Source organism: Bolinopsis microptera, chromosome 1 (genome assembly GCF_026151205.1).
Source record: "Bolinopsis microptera isolate Bmic1 chromosome 1, MBARI_Bmic_1.0, whole genome shotgun sequence".
Lineage (NCBI taxonomy): Eukaryota > Metazoa > Ctenophora > Tentaculata > Lobata > Bolinopsidae > Bolinopsis > Bolinopsis microptera.
Window position 1 is genome coordinate 4342260 of NC_087072.1, and position 19592 is coordinate 4361851.

The 19592-nt window shown below is 40.5% G+C and overlaps 1 protein-coding gene across 1 annotated transcript in view; it reads left to right on the top strand.

Annotated features, from left to right (window-relative positions):
* LOC134826074 (basic proline-rich protein-like) overlaps nucleotides 1–13279 on the top strand; it is a gene marked incomplete at its 5' end in the record, with an annotated part of 17025 nt that extends 3746 nt beyond the window's left edge. The window contains 2 exons of the mRNA XM_063838338.1: nucleotides 12210–12754; nucleotides 13268–13279. Of these exons, the coding sequence (XP_063694408.1) occupies nucleotides 12210–12754; nucleotides 13268–13279 (557 nt within the window). The remainder of the gene's footprint in view (nucleotides 1–12209; nucleotides 12755–13267) is intronic.
* Nucleotides 13280–19592: the final 6313 nt, after the last annotated feature.

Sequence of the window (19592 nt, forward strand, 5' to 3'; positions counted from 1 at the left end):
TCTCAGTTCGCTTTTGATGCTTGTTCCCGTATCAGTTGATGGGTGGATTATAGGGAATATTAGGCGTTAGATCATAACTACGATCAGTATAACTAAAATTGTGCACTTGTTTCACTCACATTTTATCATTCTATTAAACGTCATTTTCCTAGCCCCCTGGGACATGCTCCTCCTGAGCCAGGTTGTGATTAAAGCACAACTGGCACTTACACATGTCCACCCGCTATTCTGTGTCTTGTGTTTCGTAGAAATTACCACATATATTCAAGTAGTTTTAGCATTGTTTTTGTGGAATTTAGGCAAAGGTGGAAAACAAAAGGATTTGGCTGGGATCTCAGAGTGATAAAAATATCCTAGATACTGTGTGTAACGGATTTCTGGGGTTAAGGTTTTAAAAATCTTCCGTCATTTTAATTATTCGGTGGGGATGCTGCACTGGCCCGACCGTTCGTTATAAAAATTTTTATCCAAATGTGTGATTCTTTAAGGTTGACCATTCTCTAGATCCGCCCACGACTAGGGAAGAAGATCAAACTCTAGGAATGTTAGCACTCTTTCCCGCTTCCTATTGTGGCGTATTAATGTAATTCTGAGGTACGGTGAACATGGTTGTGTAATGTATTACAGCAACATGAGTCGCAAGCTTTACATATTCATACTGTGGCCCAGTTGAATGTTGTAGTGGTCCAGCTGCAGGTTGGTAATTAATTCTTAATGTCCCAGTGTAGGCTGAGGTCTGAGCTCGCGTGCTAGTTTTTTATGATATCAGTGCATCTGGTTGGTGACCATATAATTTTTAATATATAATAAAACACGGCAACCATTCCAGCATACTCCACCTTCCATCTTGGTTCATTGTCACAACACTTTCACACTAACATTCGCACCTAAACGCAAACAGTAAACTCCTTGTTTTACAGTGCTTATGGTATCAGGAACCTACATCCATTTGATCTATTGTATAATAACACCAATGTTCTTGGGCCAAATTTTTTAAAACATACATTACACATTCGTAACATCGTGTGGTGGTGGTGTTGGGAATAATATGACTGGCTTGCTGTTTACAACCTCCTCTATCTCTACCAAATTGATCCTCTCATTACACACTCGTTACACTTTGGACTACATGTTGTTGTATAGCACGTGCACCTTACCACTACAGTCAATTCAATCCAGCCCAAGCAAAGATATAATTCACATTACACAATATGTCTGAGAATCAGTTGTAAAAATCACATGTTTAGATGGTTCGTTATTTGTAGGGCCGGGGGGGGGGGGGGGGGGGGTGGGGGGGGGGGGGGGGGGGGGGGGTTTTTTGTTGGGGGGGGGTTTGTTGTCCTTTATTAGTCTGTAGTGGTTCAGATCCTCAATTATTGTACACTGGATTGCCGCGACTAGAAATGTTTAGCAGGCGTTTCGTTTCAGCTGATTGGGGAGGCATTCTACCACTCAACTTATACAGATTTATTCTATATATGTTTGTATTGTTCTATATTGTTTCTTTAATTCTATCATTGTTCCGTCTCTCAGGTGGAAGTTGTTACACGTTTCAGCAGCTTAAGTGAGTGAGGCGGATCTGTTACAGCTGGAAAAGATGATATAGACACGAAAGTTGAGATAGTGGTTATGTTACTTTGGATACGAGACAGGTACCTGAGTTTCAAGTGTTACCGCTTTTTGTGTGATGTTTTAATCAAATTAGCTGGTGTGGAAAGATGAAGAAGAGGTCGATTAATAATGTTGAACGCCGCGGCTAGAAACTGGAAAAGTCCGCAATTCGCTGAACAGGAAGATAGCTTCTCAGTATAGTTAATAACTGTCCGCGGTTTTTTTTTCTGGCATTTGCAAGAAAAATGAGGAAGGGTAATATCTGGGCGGGGGGGGAGTGGGGTTGTTGGAGGGGTAGTGTAAATCATGGCCCTTTGCCCCGTGATACCCCTTTGTTAGGAAATTGTGAATCATTCTATCCTTATAATTGTGTTGTGGCTTGCTTCTATCGGATTACTTATTATATCTCCTTGTTGCGAATATCGTGATTATTTATTGAATGTACCAAACTGTGACAATATCATGTTCTCTGCTCACTGTTATAGAACACTTGTAAACGTAAATTATTAATTAAATTTTAATAAATAATTTGCAATTATTGCACAAACTTTCCTCCAGCTGTGTACACAACGCAACAAGACCTAAATTAGTACAGAAATTATTACACTTTATCGGAAGCACCAGCCTCCTAATTAATTCATTAGTGCCGAGAAAGAACAGAAAATTAATTTATTACACTTTTATTGGAAAAGGGCGCCCCCCAGCTCCCTCTAACATTAATGATGGACACTCTTTTTTTTTACATCGCGCGGCGGGGAAAGAAAAAAAAAAAATTAAGAAAGAGAAAAGATGAAAAAGAAAACAGCTGTGTTGGCACAAACTCTTCTTTTCCGATGGTGTTTTACAATTAGCTGATTGATGCGTCCCTAGTACGATGGTTAGGTTAGATAGCTTAATGGAAGCCACGCGCACGCCCATCTTTCTTTGTGTTGGCATTATCACGTACTAATGGGTTTTTTTTCGTTTAAACTGAGAGTTTAAACGATCTTCACTTGAGCGCTTACACTTGCTGCACTACTCTGCTTGCATTTTACACTGCCTGCATTAACACTGCTCTGCCATCATTAACACTGCTGCCCATATCATCCATTACAACTGCTGCATCATTACACTGCTGCCAAAAATTCAAAAGCTTTTTAAATCATCTGTGGTTTGTGTGTGGTTTTTTAATTTTTTGTTTGTTAAACTTCAATCGCGCTAAAACATTAGTGTTATTCTTTTTCTACGATTCCATATTAATTTAATATCATGTGTTTATAATATGCCTTTGTGAAAATATTTATAACTTAACGTCAATATTCTACCCAGGCACACGGAATGCGTTGCAGAGAAGTTGGCAGCAGTATCCAGAGGAAAAACTATTACAAGACACTAAAAAAGAAATCACATTGATACTTCTGGAGGTTGGTGCCTGCTGTCTTACAGAGCAACACTCAAGCCCTGCAATTTTTTTAATTTATTGCCGGAACCCTTGGGCCTGTTTTGCAGTGCCCATAACACACAAATGACAACCCCCCCCCTAATTTTTAAATACAACTTTCATCAACCCCAAAGATAATTTTTTTTTTTTTAACGGCCACCCTTCACCCGACATTTAACGCCGTATTTTTTTTTTTTTTTAGTGTAGAAATGTATTTTCGTTGTTTTTGTTGTTTTGTATCGTATTTTATTTGTATTGATTGAAAATCTCCTGAATTAATTAGAGTTCCCCGAGAGTTTTGAGTAGGTGTTTTTGCGGGGACGCGTTATGTTTAATGTTTTATGTGGATATATGCTGTGGGGGGTGCTTATGCTACCGATACCATCTGGAATGTGTTTTATGTTTTAATCAATCATGGGGGGTTATATCTAGGAGAATTGTTTTTCCTCTGGTTTATTCTTTTATATTTATAATTGTTGATAATATTTTTGTTCAGATCGGTGTTTTATATTGTGGGGAAATTCACATTTTTTTTCCCAGGTCACTAACAAGGGCTTGCTTTAAACCAAACCGGCGGGGTTTATATTCCGCGTAAGGGAGTTTCGTTCTCATATTACGTAATCAGCTGAGAGGGGGGGGGGGGGGGGGGGGGTTTCCCAATAATTAAATACGCTAATGTTTTATAAATTTTTTTGTGACACCAATTAGTAGCTATGTGTTTTGATATCTTTATAAGTTTTTAAAATTATATTGGTTTTTTTGTAAAATTGATTTACGGAGGGTGGGGCGGGGGTGGTTTATGGTTAAATTTTTAAATTAATAAAAAAAAAAAAAATAATATGTATTTAAAAATAATTTTTAATTAAAGGGGGGGGGGGGGGTAAGTTTAAATTTTATTAGTTTTTTTATAAATGTTAAAATAAAAAAAAAATTAAAAAATTAATAAATAAAATTTATTTTAAGTTTTAAAAAAATGAAAAAAAAATTGAATTTAATTTTAAAAAGGTATACATGTAATTATAACTTATTAAAATGTTCCAAAAAAAAAAAAAAAAATAATTACGTATAACTATGTGAACGACCCCCCCTCTAAGAATAAATAACCATAAAGTACCAGACGGAAACAATTGGTGGTTTGCTGGGTTCTTTTGTCAGGAAGTTGTTTGTTCGTGCCAACTACTTAATTAAACTCTCTGGCACAGTTTCTCTCTGAATTGCTGTTTGGGACGCGATTACAATTATTATGAGGAACTGCACGACGACCTTTTTTTTCTGGCGCAAAGCTACGCGCGCGTTCGTCCGTCGCTCTCGGCGTTCGTATTTATTTACATGCACAGCCCTCTCTTATCATGTCAACTCATAATATATAATAATATATTAGGCGGATTTTTTCTGCGATGTTTAATGTTCTAATCAGATAGGATCACCCTTGGATTGGACGCGATGTTTTTTTTTGGTTAACCCTTCGATTCATTGCTTTTTGAGAAGCAGCACCAGAAGCACGATTCTTTGTCGATATCCGAAAAGCAAAGGGGAGGAATGCTAGATTGCGCGGCGCGGCGAGAAGGGGCGGATAAGTCCTCAAAGATCACCATTCACCCCTTCGATTTAATCCTATTTAACGGGGTGAGAAATGTGGTGATGGAAATCCGCACATTTATCCTAGTGCGTTTTGATTTGAAGGTTGATAACCTACCAAGGCGCGCGCCGAGTCGGGAACTAGCGGATAGCTCGGTCGGCGGTCTTCAGTCTTCATGTCTGACTCTAAATAATACCCAAAAGGATATAATTTGAAACGTTGTGTTGGTGTAATAATGAATGCAAACAAATAATAATTGTATCACTACTATGTTTACAATATTATATAAATATTATACGTTAAAATTAAAAGATGTTATCGTTTCTTTCAAATAAAAAGTTTCATGGATGTTGTTGTGAACATGATTTAAATTATTTTTTTATTTTTATTTAAAAAATGGCAAACATTATTTTATACAGCCTCAAGCACCAGTTTGCCTCTTCATCAAATCTTTTATATTACAATTTGACCCAATTGACATTACTCAATATTTCCTAAACCGATAAATAAATAACAACCAATTTCTTTTTAATGGGCTTATAACTTTTTTTGGGAGGGGGAAAAAACCAAAACAGAATAATATATAACAATTATATTTTTACAACAATGTCTATTCTCGACCCAGATTTTATTTGAACAACCATTAATTGAGTCCGTTTTGGGGGACTCATAATTAGCCCTAGCTTTGATACAAAAGCATGCGAAACCTCCACCCAATCGCCCTCCAAAGTCGCTCTTCTCTTTCACAACCTTTGTCAACTGAATTGACAGAGAAGAATGACAGAAGATTCTGGTTTGCCTTAATACACAGGAGGATGAGAAGAAAGCGAGGGAGGAGAACCAGCCTTATTTTTATAACTTAAATAAATGTTTGATTCACGATTGTCAATCCTTTCGCCAAAATTTCGCCCGAATTTGTGGGTTTTGCGAGAGGAGGAAAAGTAGAAAGAAGCAATAAGGTTGGATGAAGATGCGCGGCGCGGCCCACCACGTGGTGCATTTCCATCGCCGCCGCTACAATTAACGGGTGATTATACTCGTTTAAAATATTGTTTCCATATTATTGGAACCGTCGACGAGTACAACTCGTACATATATTTTAAGATCTACATTTAGAGATTAATTTCAGGATTCTTTTATTTAATTGATGATGTGACATGGGTTTTTTTATGGAATTTGTCGAGCTTTTTCTCCTCTCTGTACAGTGAAGAGGGTTCTCTGAAGGATGGTGGTTATATGACGAAAGGTTATCTGTTGAGGTTGTGGTTTGTGGTTGCTGTTGCTTCGGGGACAGGAGAAGTGTGGGTTTGGCCGTGAGATCCGGGACTTATTCTGCTCGTGATCTTTGGCCAAAATCATTCTCTGCCGAGGGACTTAGTTTTCCACGTTGATTCGGGTGGGAATGGTTTAGAAGGGGGACAATAAATGAATTTAAGGCTGGGTGTTCGAAGTAGTTAATGCTTAATGAGCTACTCTTTGTCCCGCTGATGTTACTTGCTGAAGACACCATGATGATTCGTCCTAGCTGTGACCCACACCAATTCTCTCTTCCTTATGTTATTGATTCCGATCTGTAATTAAACCAGCGTTATAATAGATTACTACAAGGGTCCCTCGGTCCCTTTCGATCGCGCGACGATCTGAATTTCTAACAAGCTTACGTGTTCACGAAGCGTGCGAAAAAAAAAAAAAAAAAAAGAAAAAAAAAAAAAAAAAAAAAGAAGCAAGGAAAAAAAAAAAAAAAAAAAAAAAAAAAAAAAAAGAAAAAAAATAAGATGATAACTGTTACGATTCCACCTGTCCGCAAGCATCGAGAGATCCGACCAAAGGCTCGAGATCTGAACCATGGCAGGCCTCTCCACAAGCATCAGAAGGTCACGGGAGATTCTGAGTCAAAGTTAACCTGAGCCCACGTACCAGCGTTGCTAATGGTGACGTTTCTATCAGCTTGGAGTATATGAAACAGTTTAGCAGTAGAACTATAAGATGCCCCATCAAGATCCGTATCTAATCTATCTTAACAAGGCTAACTTTTTCATTGGCTTCCTTCATAGACGGGACCCTTTATACAGAATGCCAGAGAACACAGTTTCCATTTTTTACTGAATTGGAAACCAAAACTCTATGGGGAAGAAGAGACTGATAGAGGACGACTCCGTTAGGTTGGTTAAACGCTGGATGGCCGGGTGTTTCTCTGAGGAATGCGGCTCTGACATTGACAGGGTGTCGATTACATCAGCAGAGCGACGAGAGAGACGCAGTTTTAATACAGAGTTTATGTTCTTTCTTTTTTAAAAACGAGTGGCATGAGGAACCTGCTACACCGTAGAAGAAAAGAATAGGATAAGATGTGTGTGTGTGATTGCAGGCCACTCCAAACAACTCGGAGGAGACCTCTTCAATCTTCATTTGTATAGCATGTATGTATTTAATATTTTACCGGGGGGTTGTGAGCACGGGCTTCAATGCTCATCTAAAATACAGTGGTTTTCCATGACTTTACTGGGCCGCGCTCAGCCTGGTCATTCGCCCCCAAATCATTCCGGGCCAACAATTCTATATGTTTATAAGAACCATAATAGCCTAGGGTCCTCATGTTAAGTCACAATGGTCTATCCTATAGTGAATAGTGGATTAATGACCACAGTCTTTTGTTATTCACGTTGGTGGACACCCACGGTCCGTTTTTCCTTTAGCGTCCCTGACGCCGATACCAGGGGGAAGCGCGCACGTTCGTGCGCGGCGGGTTCATACAAAGTTTATGACTCCAAAGTTCCCGCGAAGCAAGAGAAGGGGAGAGACCTGAAAATCCGATCGTTGGGTTCAGTTGTCGTAACTTTCCAATTTGGTTGCAGTTGTGTGATTATTATGAACTGGGGTTCAGTAGTTGTTCGCGTTTTGGGATTTTTTTTTTTGTTTTTGATTTTTTTTTATTTACGTCTGATATTGGTCACCCAAATTTTAGCCTGATGGTGCCTGTTAACTGCTGTGGTGGAACTCGGCTTCACATTGGGGTTTCAGTTGTTTCGGTCACCCTTCTGAAAATACCTTGATCTCTTTACTGTTTCGAGGGTTAGTGTATAAAGGTGGGTCAGGTAAGAGGACTCAACGCAGCTTTTTTATTCTTTTTATTGGTTAATGTACTTGCAGTCGTGATTTCACAGGTATGTATAAGTATTAATTAAATATAAAGCATACATACACCTTCATCAAGTGTTTAAGTTAGATAAGCATAGAAAAGAATAGATTTGCAAAATCCATCCTGTTTATATATAACCTCTCTAGTACAATATTTTTAGATATAGCTATTATTTAAGAACTGTTTTGTTAACAATTTTAACTTTTCAGACCGTACATATACAGCTGAAGTAGAGTTCGAACATCGGCAACTTCTCCGTCGTGTAGGGCCATCCAATCATTATCAAGGTTCTCCAGAAGCACTCATAGTCCGGCAATCTAGCCGTTTCTCGTGGGTGTTAGAAGTTGAAAGTAGATTGAGTCCGCGGGGCGGCAGGAAGCGCGGGGGGGACTCCGAGGCGGGACTCCCCTCGGCGGGTGCTTGTTAGCTCCGCCAAATGTATTTCGTTGGACTCGGAATACATTTTGGCGGACTCCGAAGCTGAAGCCGAGCCGGACTCCTCGAGCGGAACTTTTTATTTAATAACGTCCGGCCGGCGCGGACTCCGAGCGGCTCCCGCAGGCGGGGCTATTCGGCGGAGATGTTGTCCGCCGCGGACCCCACCCCCTCTCCCCCTCCCCCCCCCCTAAGCCACTAGGCGGACTCCGTGGTCCGCTTGGCGGATTCCGGCAGGAAGTGGTCGGCGGACTCCGGTGGACCCGTCCGCCGGACTTTGCATCCGGCGGAGGTCCGGCGGAGGAGCTTGGGGAGTCCACTGGGCTCGGCCGGACTCCTTCTCGGAAGGGCCGCCGGCTTTCCAAACAGAAGTCCATGACACTTCCGAACTTCGACTTCCGACCCTCGGCTACTCCACTCCCCCCCTCTCTCTAATTTTGTTCACGTGACATAAACATTACACATAGCATTTTTTTGCGAATTATTTTGGGGTTTCTCAGAATATTTGGAAAAAAAAAAGGTCGCTAGTGATAACCTTTAACCATTACCTCACAATGTCAATAGTGTACAACTTAGTCCTAACCTTGACCATATATGTATAATTTATAAACGTTGCCCTAACCCTCCACCCCAAAACCGTCAGCCAGCGAAAATATTTAATGTCATTTGACTGGTCACTGTGAACTTCCCTCCCCTCTTTACAACAATTTTTTGTCTAATTCTCCTATAGGGGGAAAGCGGGAAAGCGTTTTTTAAGTTTTTTTTTTTACCCTTATACACGTTATTGTGGCGTTTTTTTTCATTCCATTCGGCGGGGATCTCAGCAAGCAAAAAAAAAAAAAAAAAAAAAAAAAATGCGCGTGCCATCACAACAAGACGACCGCCCCGCCAGCACTTTTCAACGCCTCTTCGAAGCCTCCGATTTCGTTCCTGTGGACGAAAGGGGTAGAAAGCAGAAAGGAAAGGTAGAGGAGTGTAAGAATAGGACGAAGCCTGAGGTCCCACTCCGACTCAGGTGACATCGACCAACGATTTATTGACAAATTTCTTCCCAGAGATTATTTGTTTGACATCAAATTAAAAAGGGGTCAAAATGTTTTTTTAAACTAAAATCTTATTTAATGTTTGATTGATTTAATTATTTTGACGACATCGTCCTTTCTATTTTTTTGGCACCAGCGCGAGCGCATGGGAAATAAAAAAAAAAAAAAAAAAAAAAAAAGGAAAAAAAAAAAAAAAAAAAGACTAAAAAAAAAAAAAAAAAAAAAAAAAAAAAAAAAAAAAAAGAAAAAAGAAAAAAAAAAAGAAAGAAAAAAAAAAGAAAAAAAAAAATAAAAAGGAAAAAAAAAAGAAAAAAAACAATAATAAAAAAAGAAACAAAAAAAAAAAAAAAAAAAAAAAAAAAAAAAAAGAAAAAAAAAAAAAAAAAGGACCCGCGTAGCTAGTACAAGATAGTTGATACATTTTACCTCATCCATTAAGGAACGCGGCGCTGGGGCTGGGTATAAGAAGAAGAAACTAGCAGAGTTGGGGGAGTCGGCGCCCCCTCTTTAAATTTTTTAAAGAAAATAAAAAAACAAGAGATTTTTAAAAGAAGGGGGAGAGGGAAAAAAGAAGAAAATCGCTCGCCCCAAATTTGTTGGGCCAGGACGATGTCTAGCCTGGGGCGTGGGCCAGAGCTCATTGCAGCCGGCGCTTCTCGCAACGAGCTTCGTTTTGTTCGTCGACGTTTGCGACAACACGAGCAACGAAAAAAAAAAAAAAAAAAAAAAAAAAAAAAAAAAAAAAAAAAAAAAAAAAAAAAAAAAAAAAAAATTGTGGTGTGCGTTCGGGTTGGGACATCCTTAAAAACGGGTTGAAATACGCGTAATAAAAATTAAATAAATAATTATTATTATTAAATTTCGATCGCTGACGTACAGCGAGCAGCACCAGCTGGCTGAGTGGCGTCAGCTAGTATGATTTCATCCTACAAGGCACATCGCGTTCACCTAGCTAACCAGGTCATTTCCCGCCTCCGGCGGTCGCGCGCTACCTGCAAGCGCAGAGGGCTATAGTTAGAGCAACACATCGCGCCACAAGCTAAATATTTATCAACATCTTGACCAGCTACGCGGTCCTTTTCCGCATGCGCTCGCGCTGTGCTCAAAAATTGACGTCGTCAATCAATCAACATTAAGATTTTAGTTTTACATTTGACCTTTATGTCAAAAAATCTCTGAATTTCAATCGGTGGTCGATGTTACCTGAGGACCTCAGGCTTCGTCCTTACTTCGTCACAGGACGATCGCGATCGGAGCTCGAAGAGCGTAAAGAGTGCTGGCGTCGTCCTGTGATGGTCGACGTATTTTTGCTTGCTGGGATCCGGCCGAATGACGCCACATGTTGTAGCGCGATGCACTACTGGGTCGCGCGCGCATCAAATAATGCTTTCTCGCAACCACGTATGCAGATCGGCGAGATGCGAAAGATTGACATCATGAATCAACGCCACATGCAACGTGTAGGGTTGATTCACGATGTCAATCCTTCGCAGCTCGGTGAGGCACTATGGAAGCGCATGTGTGTCAAAAAAATAATGATACACATGCGCTTCCTAGGTAGCGTATGTGTGTCAAAAATTTTTTTGATACACATGCGCTAGTAGGTTTATCATGTAAATCATTATGTGGCCCATGTGTGTCATTTTTGTAAAATTGCTGTAAAATCTCTATTCAATATTCTAATCGCTATCTTGATCTATTTATATATGTATTTTATCCTTATCTCTATTTTATCTTTAAACTCCTCTCCGCCGATCGCCTCCTGTGTGAACGAGCGCGCCTGCACGCTGCAGTGGCGCGAAAGCACATGGTTAGGTTAAAGCGCGTGTACTGTTGCTGCACAGGCTATAATGTTAACTGACGATGTCAATTCATCGCAGCTCGGCAAGGCACAGTAGCACATTCACCGAATTAGCGTTGCAAGAAGAATAATCAATAATTGAATGCGCGGCGCGGCACAGTAGCGCATCGTGCTACAAGCTATAATATTTATAAACATACTCATTGGAGAATGGAGCTATGGAGGAATGAAGCTGCCTGCTGCGCGTAGCATGACAGCTACCAAGAATTGCATAATGCATATTGAAGCGTGTACGCCGACGCATGACAGGCAAGCTCCTGTGTCCTGGTTTCGTGCGCGAAGATCGAAATGCAATTATTCGTGTATCAAGCCAACTGCCAAGTGCCAACAATTATGTGTTTATTGTTAGAAATGATAATGGACTAACCCGTTTCGGGATACTTCGTAGCAACTAGCAAGCTTGCCGCGCATCGATCTAATAATGCTTCTCGTTGTAAGGCCACCTTGTTTGTCGTTAGATATAGGCAAAATGCACCCAGCACCCCTGTTGCCTGTGCCCTGCGGACCTCGCTGAGCTGCTATGCAAAGCGAAAAAGCAAAGACTCAATGGATGGTTATATTAGTGGTTACCCATACCGTGATGGGTGCTACATGCCTAGCATGAAATATTTACTTACTTACTTGCACTTAATTTTTGTATTATATGTTCATAATCATATAAATTCGGCGGAATGACAGGCTTGAGGCTGATCGTGGCCCAGTAAACTTCGCATCGAAAAATCCAAACGAGTAACATCCGTCAACTAATAGTTATATGTAATAATTGAAAACAAACTTTGCTTGTTTACCTGAAATTAGAATTTTATACAATTAATGTAAGATTGAAGTCGTGTTTTTACCAATTTCCCTACACCATCCGGTAAATTAATTACTGTTGTGAATTGTAATATTATGCAATATAATGATTATTAACCATTTCTATCCTTAGCCTAGGATTCAAGTCCAAGTTATAACAAGTGTATCAATTCTCTGAAGAACTCACGAATTATAGATAGAATATCAAATCATAACAATGGCGACGCGGATGTATGACCAGAAATTGACCACCAACATCGGATCCAACATCAGGTTGTGGTTCACCCAATTCGAAGTGTTCGTTAATCATCAACGATGCATCGTAGAGCCAGTGGTTGAAGTTGTACCGGAGAACCTGAACGCAAGAACCGCCTGGACTACAGAGCGAGACAGGAGAAACGACTGGAATGTACAGCTACAGTGGACTCAGATGCTGATAGTATCAATGGACGCAGCAATGTTCAAAAAAGCGTACCACTTCGCAAAACCAGAGGATATAATCACAACGGAGTACAAAGTAATAAAACAGAAACTTTGTAACCATTACTCACCAAAACCAACTAAATTCGCTCAACGATACGCCTTCACCCGAATCTTTCAAGTGAAAGGAGAGCGTGTGGCAGAATACGTCGAAAGACTAACCGAAACTGCCATGGACTGTGAATTTGAGAACGAGTTGGAATCGAGAATGCTGGACCAATTCATAGCTGGACTGAGTGATGAAAGCGTGAAAGCGAAACTCCTGAAGAAAACAGATTTAACATTAGCAACAGCGAGAGAGCATGTAGCAACTTTAGAGAAATCTGTGGAAGAAGCTCAATATATGTCGAAAAATAGTGTTACTGTCAGAAACAGTGGAACTTCTGGAACGGTGAATAAGGTTTCGGATAGGAAATCAAAGCATTTCAGAAAAGAAAGTAGTTTAAAACCAAGAGGAGAAATGTACTGTGAAAAGTGTACATTGCGCAGTCATAACACAAGGGACTGTAGAACAGTATGCAGGAAGTGCAAAGAGAAGTACCACATTGCTAGAAACTGCACAGGTACTAAGAAGAACTATAAGTACAGAAAAGGAGATAAATTTCACCATGTTGAAGAATCTTCCGAGACCAATGAGAATGACGAGAGCGACGTCGAGATAGCTTTTGTTTGTGTTGAGGAGAAATCAGTAGATATGTTTAGAGTGAGAGAAAGTGAAAACGAATTGATTGAAATTGACAAATTTGATTATTCGAAGTTATATTACCCTCTGATGATTATTCTGAATTTGACACAGTTATTGAGTATGATGATTCAAATTTAGATGCTTGTGATGACTCTTCTTCTATAGAATTGATTGACAATCAAGAGATTGTTGAATTCAATTGTAACCATACTTCCTCAGAAAAACTGTTAGTGCCAGTGAAACTAAATGGACGAGATTTGAACATGGAATTTGACTCCGGATCAAGCGTAAGTATTGTTAGTTGTAATGTGTTGTCTAAGGTAGGATTAGATTTACTTCCTCTTATACCTTCGGCAAAAAGACTGAGAGCAGCGAACAATGAGAGACTACCAGTGATGGCGAAAGCACAAGTCGATGTAGAATTCAATGGAAAGATGATTCCAAAACTAGACTTCATTGTGGAAGGAAAATGTCCATCATTAATGGGACAATCTTGGATAACCAGATTTTTAGGAGATGACTGGTTGGAGACAACACTGAAGAGATCAAAGACTGCTATTTCTTCTTGTTTTGATTTTTCCCCATATGTAAGTAAGTCTGTGAATGTTAGTAATGTCCATGTTAGTCCTGTCGAAGTCCAGTCCTGTGTGTCCCTTTTACCTCTTAGTCAGAGACCCTCAGAGAGGGGTGAACAAAGACCCTCAGAGAGGGGTGATCAAAGAACCATGGACAGGGGAACAGTCACACAGAAGAAAGAAGTTCAGAAACCTTTGAGAAGTTTAGACGAGCTGAGAATCAGTCCTATTTTTTCCCGATCCATGACTCAAAGTGCCGAAGGCACAAAAGAGTCAAGGACAAGGGTTAGCGATCGAGGTTTTTTAAAAAATATGGTAGCTTTGCGACCGTGTGTGCGACCGTGTGTGCGACCGAACGTGCCTGCGAGCACTGTTATCGCCCACGTGACTACCTGCGCAAAGTTATTTTGCGTGACAATCAGAATCATATAATTGTTGGCGCGCGGCGCTGAACCAACCAAGTACATTATTAATTTCATCATGTACGTATCCCACTAGGCACTAATTAATAGCATATTATTATTATTTTGAGTTAGTATTACTATTTTGCACAGTTCCGTGTCAGGTTGCATAAACAATAAACATATGGTTACATAGAAGTATACATGATACACGATCTTCAAATTCAATATAGAATTATATTAACTGGGCGGCGCTCGGCAGTCAGCATGTCACTTCGCCATATTTGCATGTTTATTTAAACAGTAAAGACTGGGCCGTCCCCAGGTTGTATGGAATATAATAAATATGCCATCACGGATCGGGAAATTGAGCGGCCATCCACAAAAGAAAAGCGGCCGCATTTCTTGTTGAAGAAGGACTGGGGCTCATCAAAGGTGCAATGGCAAAACTAGTGCTGAAAGAAGATGCTCAACCAAAATCGTTGGGTGTGAGACCTTTGCCGTACGCGAAGAAGGATCAAGTAGGGAAAGAGCTGACAAGAATGTTGAACGAGGGAACACTAACCAAGGTAGAGGGAGCAAGTCCTTGGGGAACACCTATAGTCCCCGTGTTCAAAGGAGAAAAGACTCGTATATGTGGCTCGTATAACCTTACTTTGAATCCTGCTATGGCAGCACAGCAGTACCCACTGCCGTCTATAGAAGAGTGCCTGAACAAAGTAACGGGAGGACAGCAGTTTACAAAACTAGACGTTAGAGCTGCATACAATAACATCCCAATCAGGAAAGAAGACAGAATACTGACAACGATTAACACCCATTTAGGACAGTTATTGTGGAATCGTTTACCCTACGGTATTTCTCCAGCAGCAGCCATTTTTCAAGAGACCATAGATCAAACATTGGCAGGGATACCAATGTGTTGTTGCAGAGTGGACGACATCCTCGTTTCCGGAAAGGACAGAGAGGAACACCTGAGAATACTCAACGAAGTTATTGGCCGATTGGAAAACCAAGGATACAGATGCAAGATGGAAAAGTCAGAATTCTTGAAAGACTCTGTGATTTACCTAGGACATGAGGTAAACAAAGACGGGATCAGACCCGTTAAGTCGAAAGTGGAAGATATGTTAAACATGAGAGCACCACGATCAGTAGAAGAATTAGTATCATTCTTGTCAGGAGTGAACTACTACAGGAGGTATCTACCAAATATGTCACAGATTGTTGCTCCATTAGATGAACTCAGAAAGAAAGGAGTAGAATGGAAGTGGACAAAGAGACAACAAGAAGCTTGGAAGAATTTGAAGAAACTACTTAGCTCGGATGTAGTGCTGACTTTGTACGATCCTAAGAAACCGCTGAAACTTGACACCGACGCGTCTCCGACCGGATTGGGTGCAGTACTGTCACATACAATGCCTGATGGATCGGAACGTCCAATCGAGTAAATTTCTTTAACTGCAGCGGAAAAGAACTACGCACAAATCGACCGTGAAGCAGCAGCGATTGTGTGGGCTGTTAAACGTTTCCATTTGTACCTGTATGGACTATGGAAGGAAGTTTAAACTGATAACCGACAACCAGCCACTAGTACACATCTTCAGCAAAAACAAGCAACTGTCAGTCATGACCGCAGCAAGATTAACCAGATGGTCATTATTTCTCATGGATTACGACTATGATATCTGCTACAGATCAACCAAAGCCCATGGGAACGCTGACATGTTATCGAGACTACCAAGACCACACACCCCAGAAGATGAAAAGGAAACAGAAAACGATTGGGTACAGAGTGTGGATATAGAAAATACAGGATTAACGGCTAAAAACATCGAATCACATACCAGGAAAGACCCTGTCTTATCGAAAGTTCTACACTACGTGAAGAATGGATGGTCAGATAGAGAAACAAATTTCACAGATGAAATGACCGCTTATTGGAATCGGAGAAACGACATTTCAATAGAAAACGGATGTTTGACATGGGGTTGCAGAGTTATCATTCCAGTTAAGTTAAAGACTACGGTATTGGAGATGTTACACGCAACACACCTAGGTATCAGCAGAATGAAAACATTAGCACGATCTTACGTATATTGGCCGTTAATAAACTCAGAGATCGAGCAAATAGCTAACACGTGCACAACATGTGGGAAACATGGGAAGAGTTTACCAAGTTTGATTGAACACCCATGGACCAGACCATCAATGCCTTGGCAAAGAGTCCACATTGATTACGCTGGACCATTTCTCAACAGCATGTGGTTAGACTTAGTAGTTTATGACGCTCATTCACGTTGGCCTGAAGTGGTAAAGATGAACAATAACACCACATCATCAGCAACGATCAGAGCTTTGAGAACCATTTTCAGTAGATTCGGACTACCGTTTGTTATAGTGAGTGACAACGGAACAAACTTTACTTCACAGGAATTCGAAGATTTCTTGCAGAGGAACAACATACACCACTTAAAGACAGGAACGTATCACCCAAAAAGTAATGGATGCTGTGAGAGATTTGTAGGAAAATTCAAAGACGCGATGAAAAAGATGTATGAAAATTGTAAAGATGTCGACAAGAATCTAGCAAATTTCTTAGTTAACTACAGAATCACTCCGCACAGCGTTACTGGGATACCACCGTCTGAAGCGCTATTTAAGAAGCTCTATGTAAGAACAAGGTTGAATCACGTATTTCCAGCAGATCGTGAAACGTCTGAAAGATTGAACGTGGATAAAGAACAGGAAATACTGAATGCCAGCAGAATCAGAAACCGCCAGTTTGAAGACAAGCAGAAAGTATATGTGCAACCACAGAACAAAGACACTTGGAGTCAAGGAGAAATTCAACGAAGAATCGGGAACTCTAACATGTACGAAGTTATGTTTGACGGAAGAAACGTGATTAAACACGCAGACCATATCAAGCAAAGATCAGTTTCGGTACTACAACAAGCAGAGACGTCGGAAAATGACAATTCTCCAGAGACTGAATGTTTTACTTTACCTAATTCTAGTACGGTTGTGTCGTCAGAACAATTAACTGAAGTTGATTTACCTAACACACCTCTCAGAACGAACGAACCAGAGTTAACTAACAATAACCCCAGTTCAGGTGAAGCACAAGAAACTAACCAAACTCGCAGGTCAGAGCGATTAGCTCTAAAACCTAAACAATCTTATGAAAAATATCGTTAAGATCAAACGTTAAGATTTTACACACAATTGTTTTCGAGTAGTACACGAATTTTATACGGTGAATTTTTATACAATATGTACAGTTAACTGAATATTGACAAGTCAGAGTAAGAAATCTGAGAAGGACATTGTTTTTTTTAAATAATTTTGTTTCGTATAATTAAAGCATCGTGCATTTTTTAAACCAGAATTGATTGATTATTTCGGGATCAAAAGCTTTGAATGTTCACGTACCTTATCACCATTTAAAAGTTTATAATATTTGACCCTATGTTCGCCAGTCCTAACCCGTAGAGATCGAGTTGTGCGACCGACGTAAGCCTTTCCACAGACACTACATTGGAACAGATAAATGATGTTGTAGCTCTGGCAGTTTCCAGGGGAAGCTTTAACCTTCTTGCCGTTCACTTTGAATTCACGGGTTGAATTATATTTAACAATCTACCTCAGCGCGTGGCCGGTTTCACTAATTCACTCGCCATGGATTATAGGAAACGCGCGCTATTTTGTTTTCGCATTGGATATAAAGATGACCAATGATATTGCAGTGTTTAAGTCACGTGCGCGTGATATAGCGCGCTGGCGTGTGATTGAGATCAGATACAAACTTTTGTTCTTTCCTCTTTTTCACTGCCTTCTGATAAACCTATCGCCTGCAGTTTGTTGAATATCTTTGTCATCTGTCATTTGCCTTAAAGTGATACCCTTATCGTAAGCTTTTTTTTATGGTTTCAATGTCATGAGAGCTACATGCAGATCCAAGAAAAATGTATGATTTTAGTACTTTTCTATGTGGCACTGTTTACTGTTTCGTATTTTGCATTGTCGACCAGGACGAAAACCAATGTAACACCGAGTTGTAAACCTGACTAGAAAACATAATTAAAGAAAGTAGTAGTACCGCAACCTCGCACGTTAATGTTTAATTTTGAACCTTAAAACTATTGAAAAGTTTAGAATCATTGCAGCCATTTCTACTGTCATTATGCGACCAACTCTTTAGTCCCACTAGTCGACTAGTATTATTCAATTTTAATAGTGTGGTGTGCCCTAATTCATGAGGAAGTAGCCAGCTGATATTATGAAATCGTGTTACGGTTATACTTGAGTGTATTATTAAAGCATGAGTTAAATATTTTGTGAACATATATTTATATTTTGTAATACTCATACTCATACTCATACAGTAGCCCTTAACTTGTATTGATAGATTGTATAATTGATCTGTTCAGTCGTTTATTCTTAGTCATTCATTCTCAGTGTGTCGTGTTTACAAACAAAATCTTGATTGAGTATGTATTTGGGAGTTCGTTGTCCGTCTGTTCAGTTTCGGATATGAATCTGTAGTCTTGTTTCAGACTGGTGAGGATGTTAAACATTTTGTGACTTTATCCACCACTTCCACTCGATCGGAGTTAAAAGATGTAGGACCTCCCTCCCTCCCTCCCTCCTTCCCTCCCTCCCTCCCTCCCTCCCTCCCTCCCTCCCTCCCTCCCTCCCTCCCTCCCTCCCTCCCTCCCTCCCTCCCTCCCTCCCTCCCTCCCTCCCTCCCTCCCTCCCTCCCTCCCTCCCTCCCTCCCTCCCTCCCTCCCTCCCTCCCTCCCTCCCTCCCTCCCTCCCTCCCTCCCTCCCTCCCTCCCTCCCTCCCTCCCTCCCTCCCTCCCTCCCTCCTTCCCTCCTTCCCTCATTCCCTCCTTCCATCCATCCCTCTGGTTCCATGATCGGGACGTAACCTTACTTGAATGGTATTTGGAGATATATCTCTAGGATAATCTTGGTTTAAGCTTTTTGATGTGTAATACATAGATTCGGGTGTAGGAACCAAGGCTCCTATTTGTTCTTTTAGAGCTCCACATTTGGAAATTATGAATTTGAGTGTACTCAGTGTTATAGTTGTTTGGCGTCAGCTAGACTGGCATAAGTGGTCCGCACCCGACTAACAGCCAGCCCTCTGATTGGGCAGCGTGACTGCTATTCGATAGCTTAAATTGGCCAGATTGCGTGTCACGTGGTACCCTACAGAACAGACGTGTGTTCAAGTTAATTTGCAGTAGAAATTCAACTGGGATGTTCCGTTTATTCTTCTTTGTTACTCCCTGTTGGCATTCTTGATCAGCGCTAATCTCGAGGGTACCAATTACCACCATTATATATTACTGCTTTCCACTATTTGGCTTTGACTGAGAGGATTCAGAATGACATCAAGACCTAAAAACCTTAGGTTCTTAACTCGACTCAGGATTGTTGATTTTCGATCTGGTCAATTTCCTGGCTTTTTAACTGGTTGCTGGGGTAATTTCATTAGATCCCTGATCCTCCTGTCCGGGACTCCGGACAGTAATAATGGCAGGTTTGTTACTATGTATT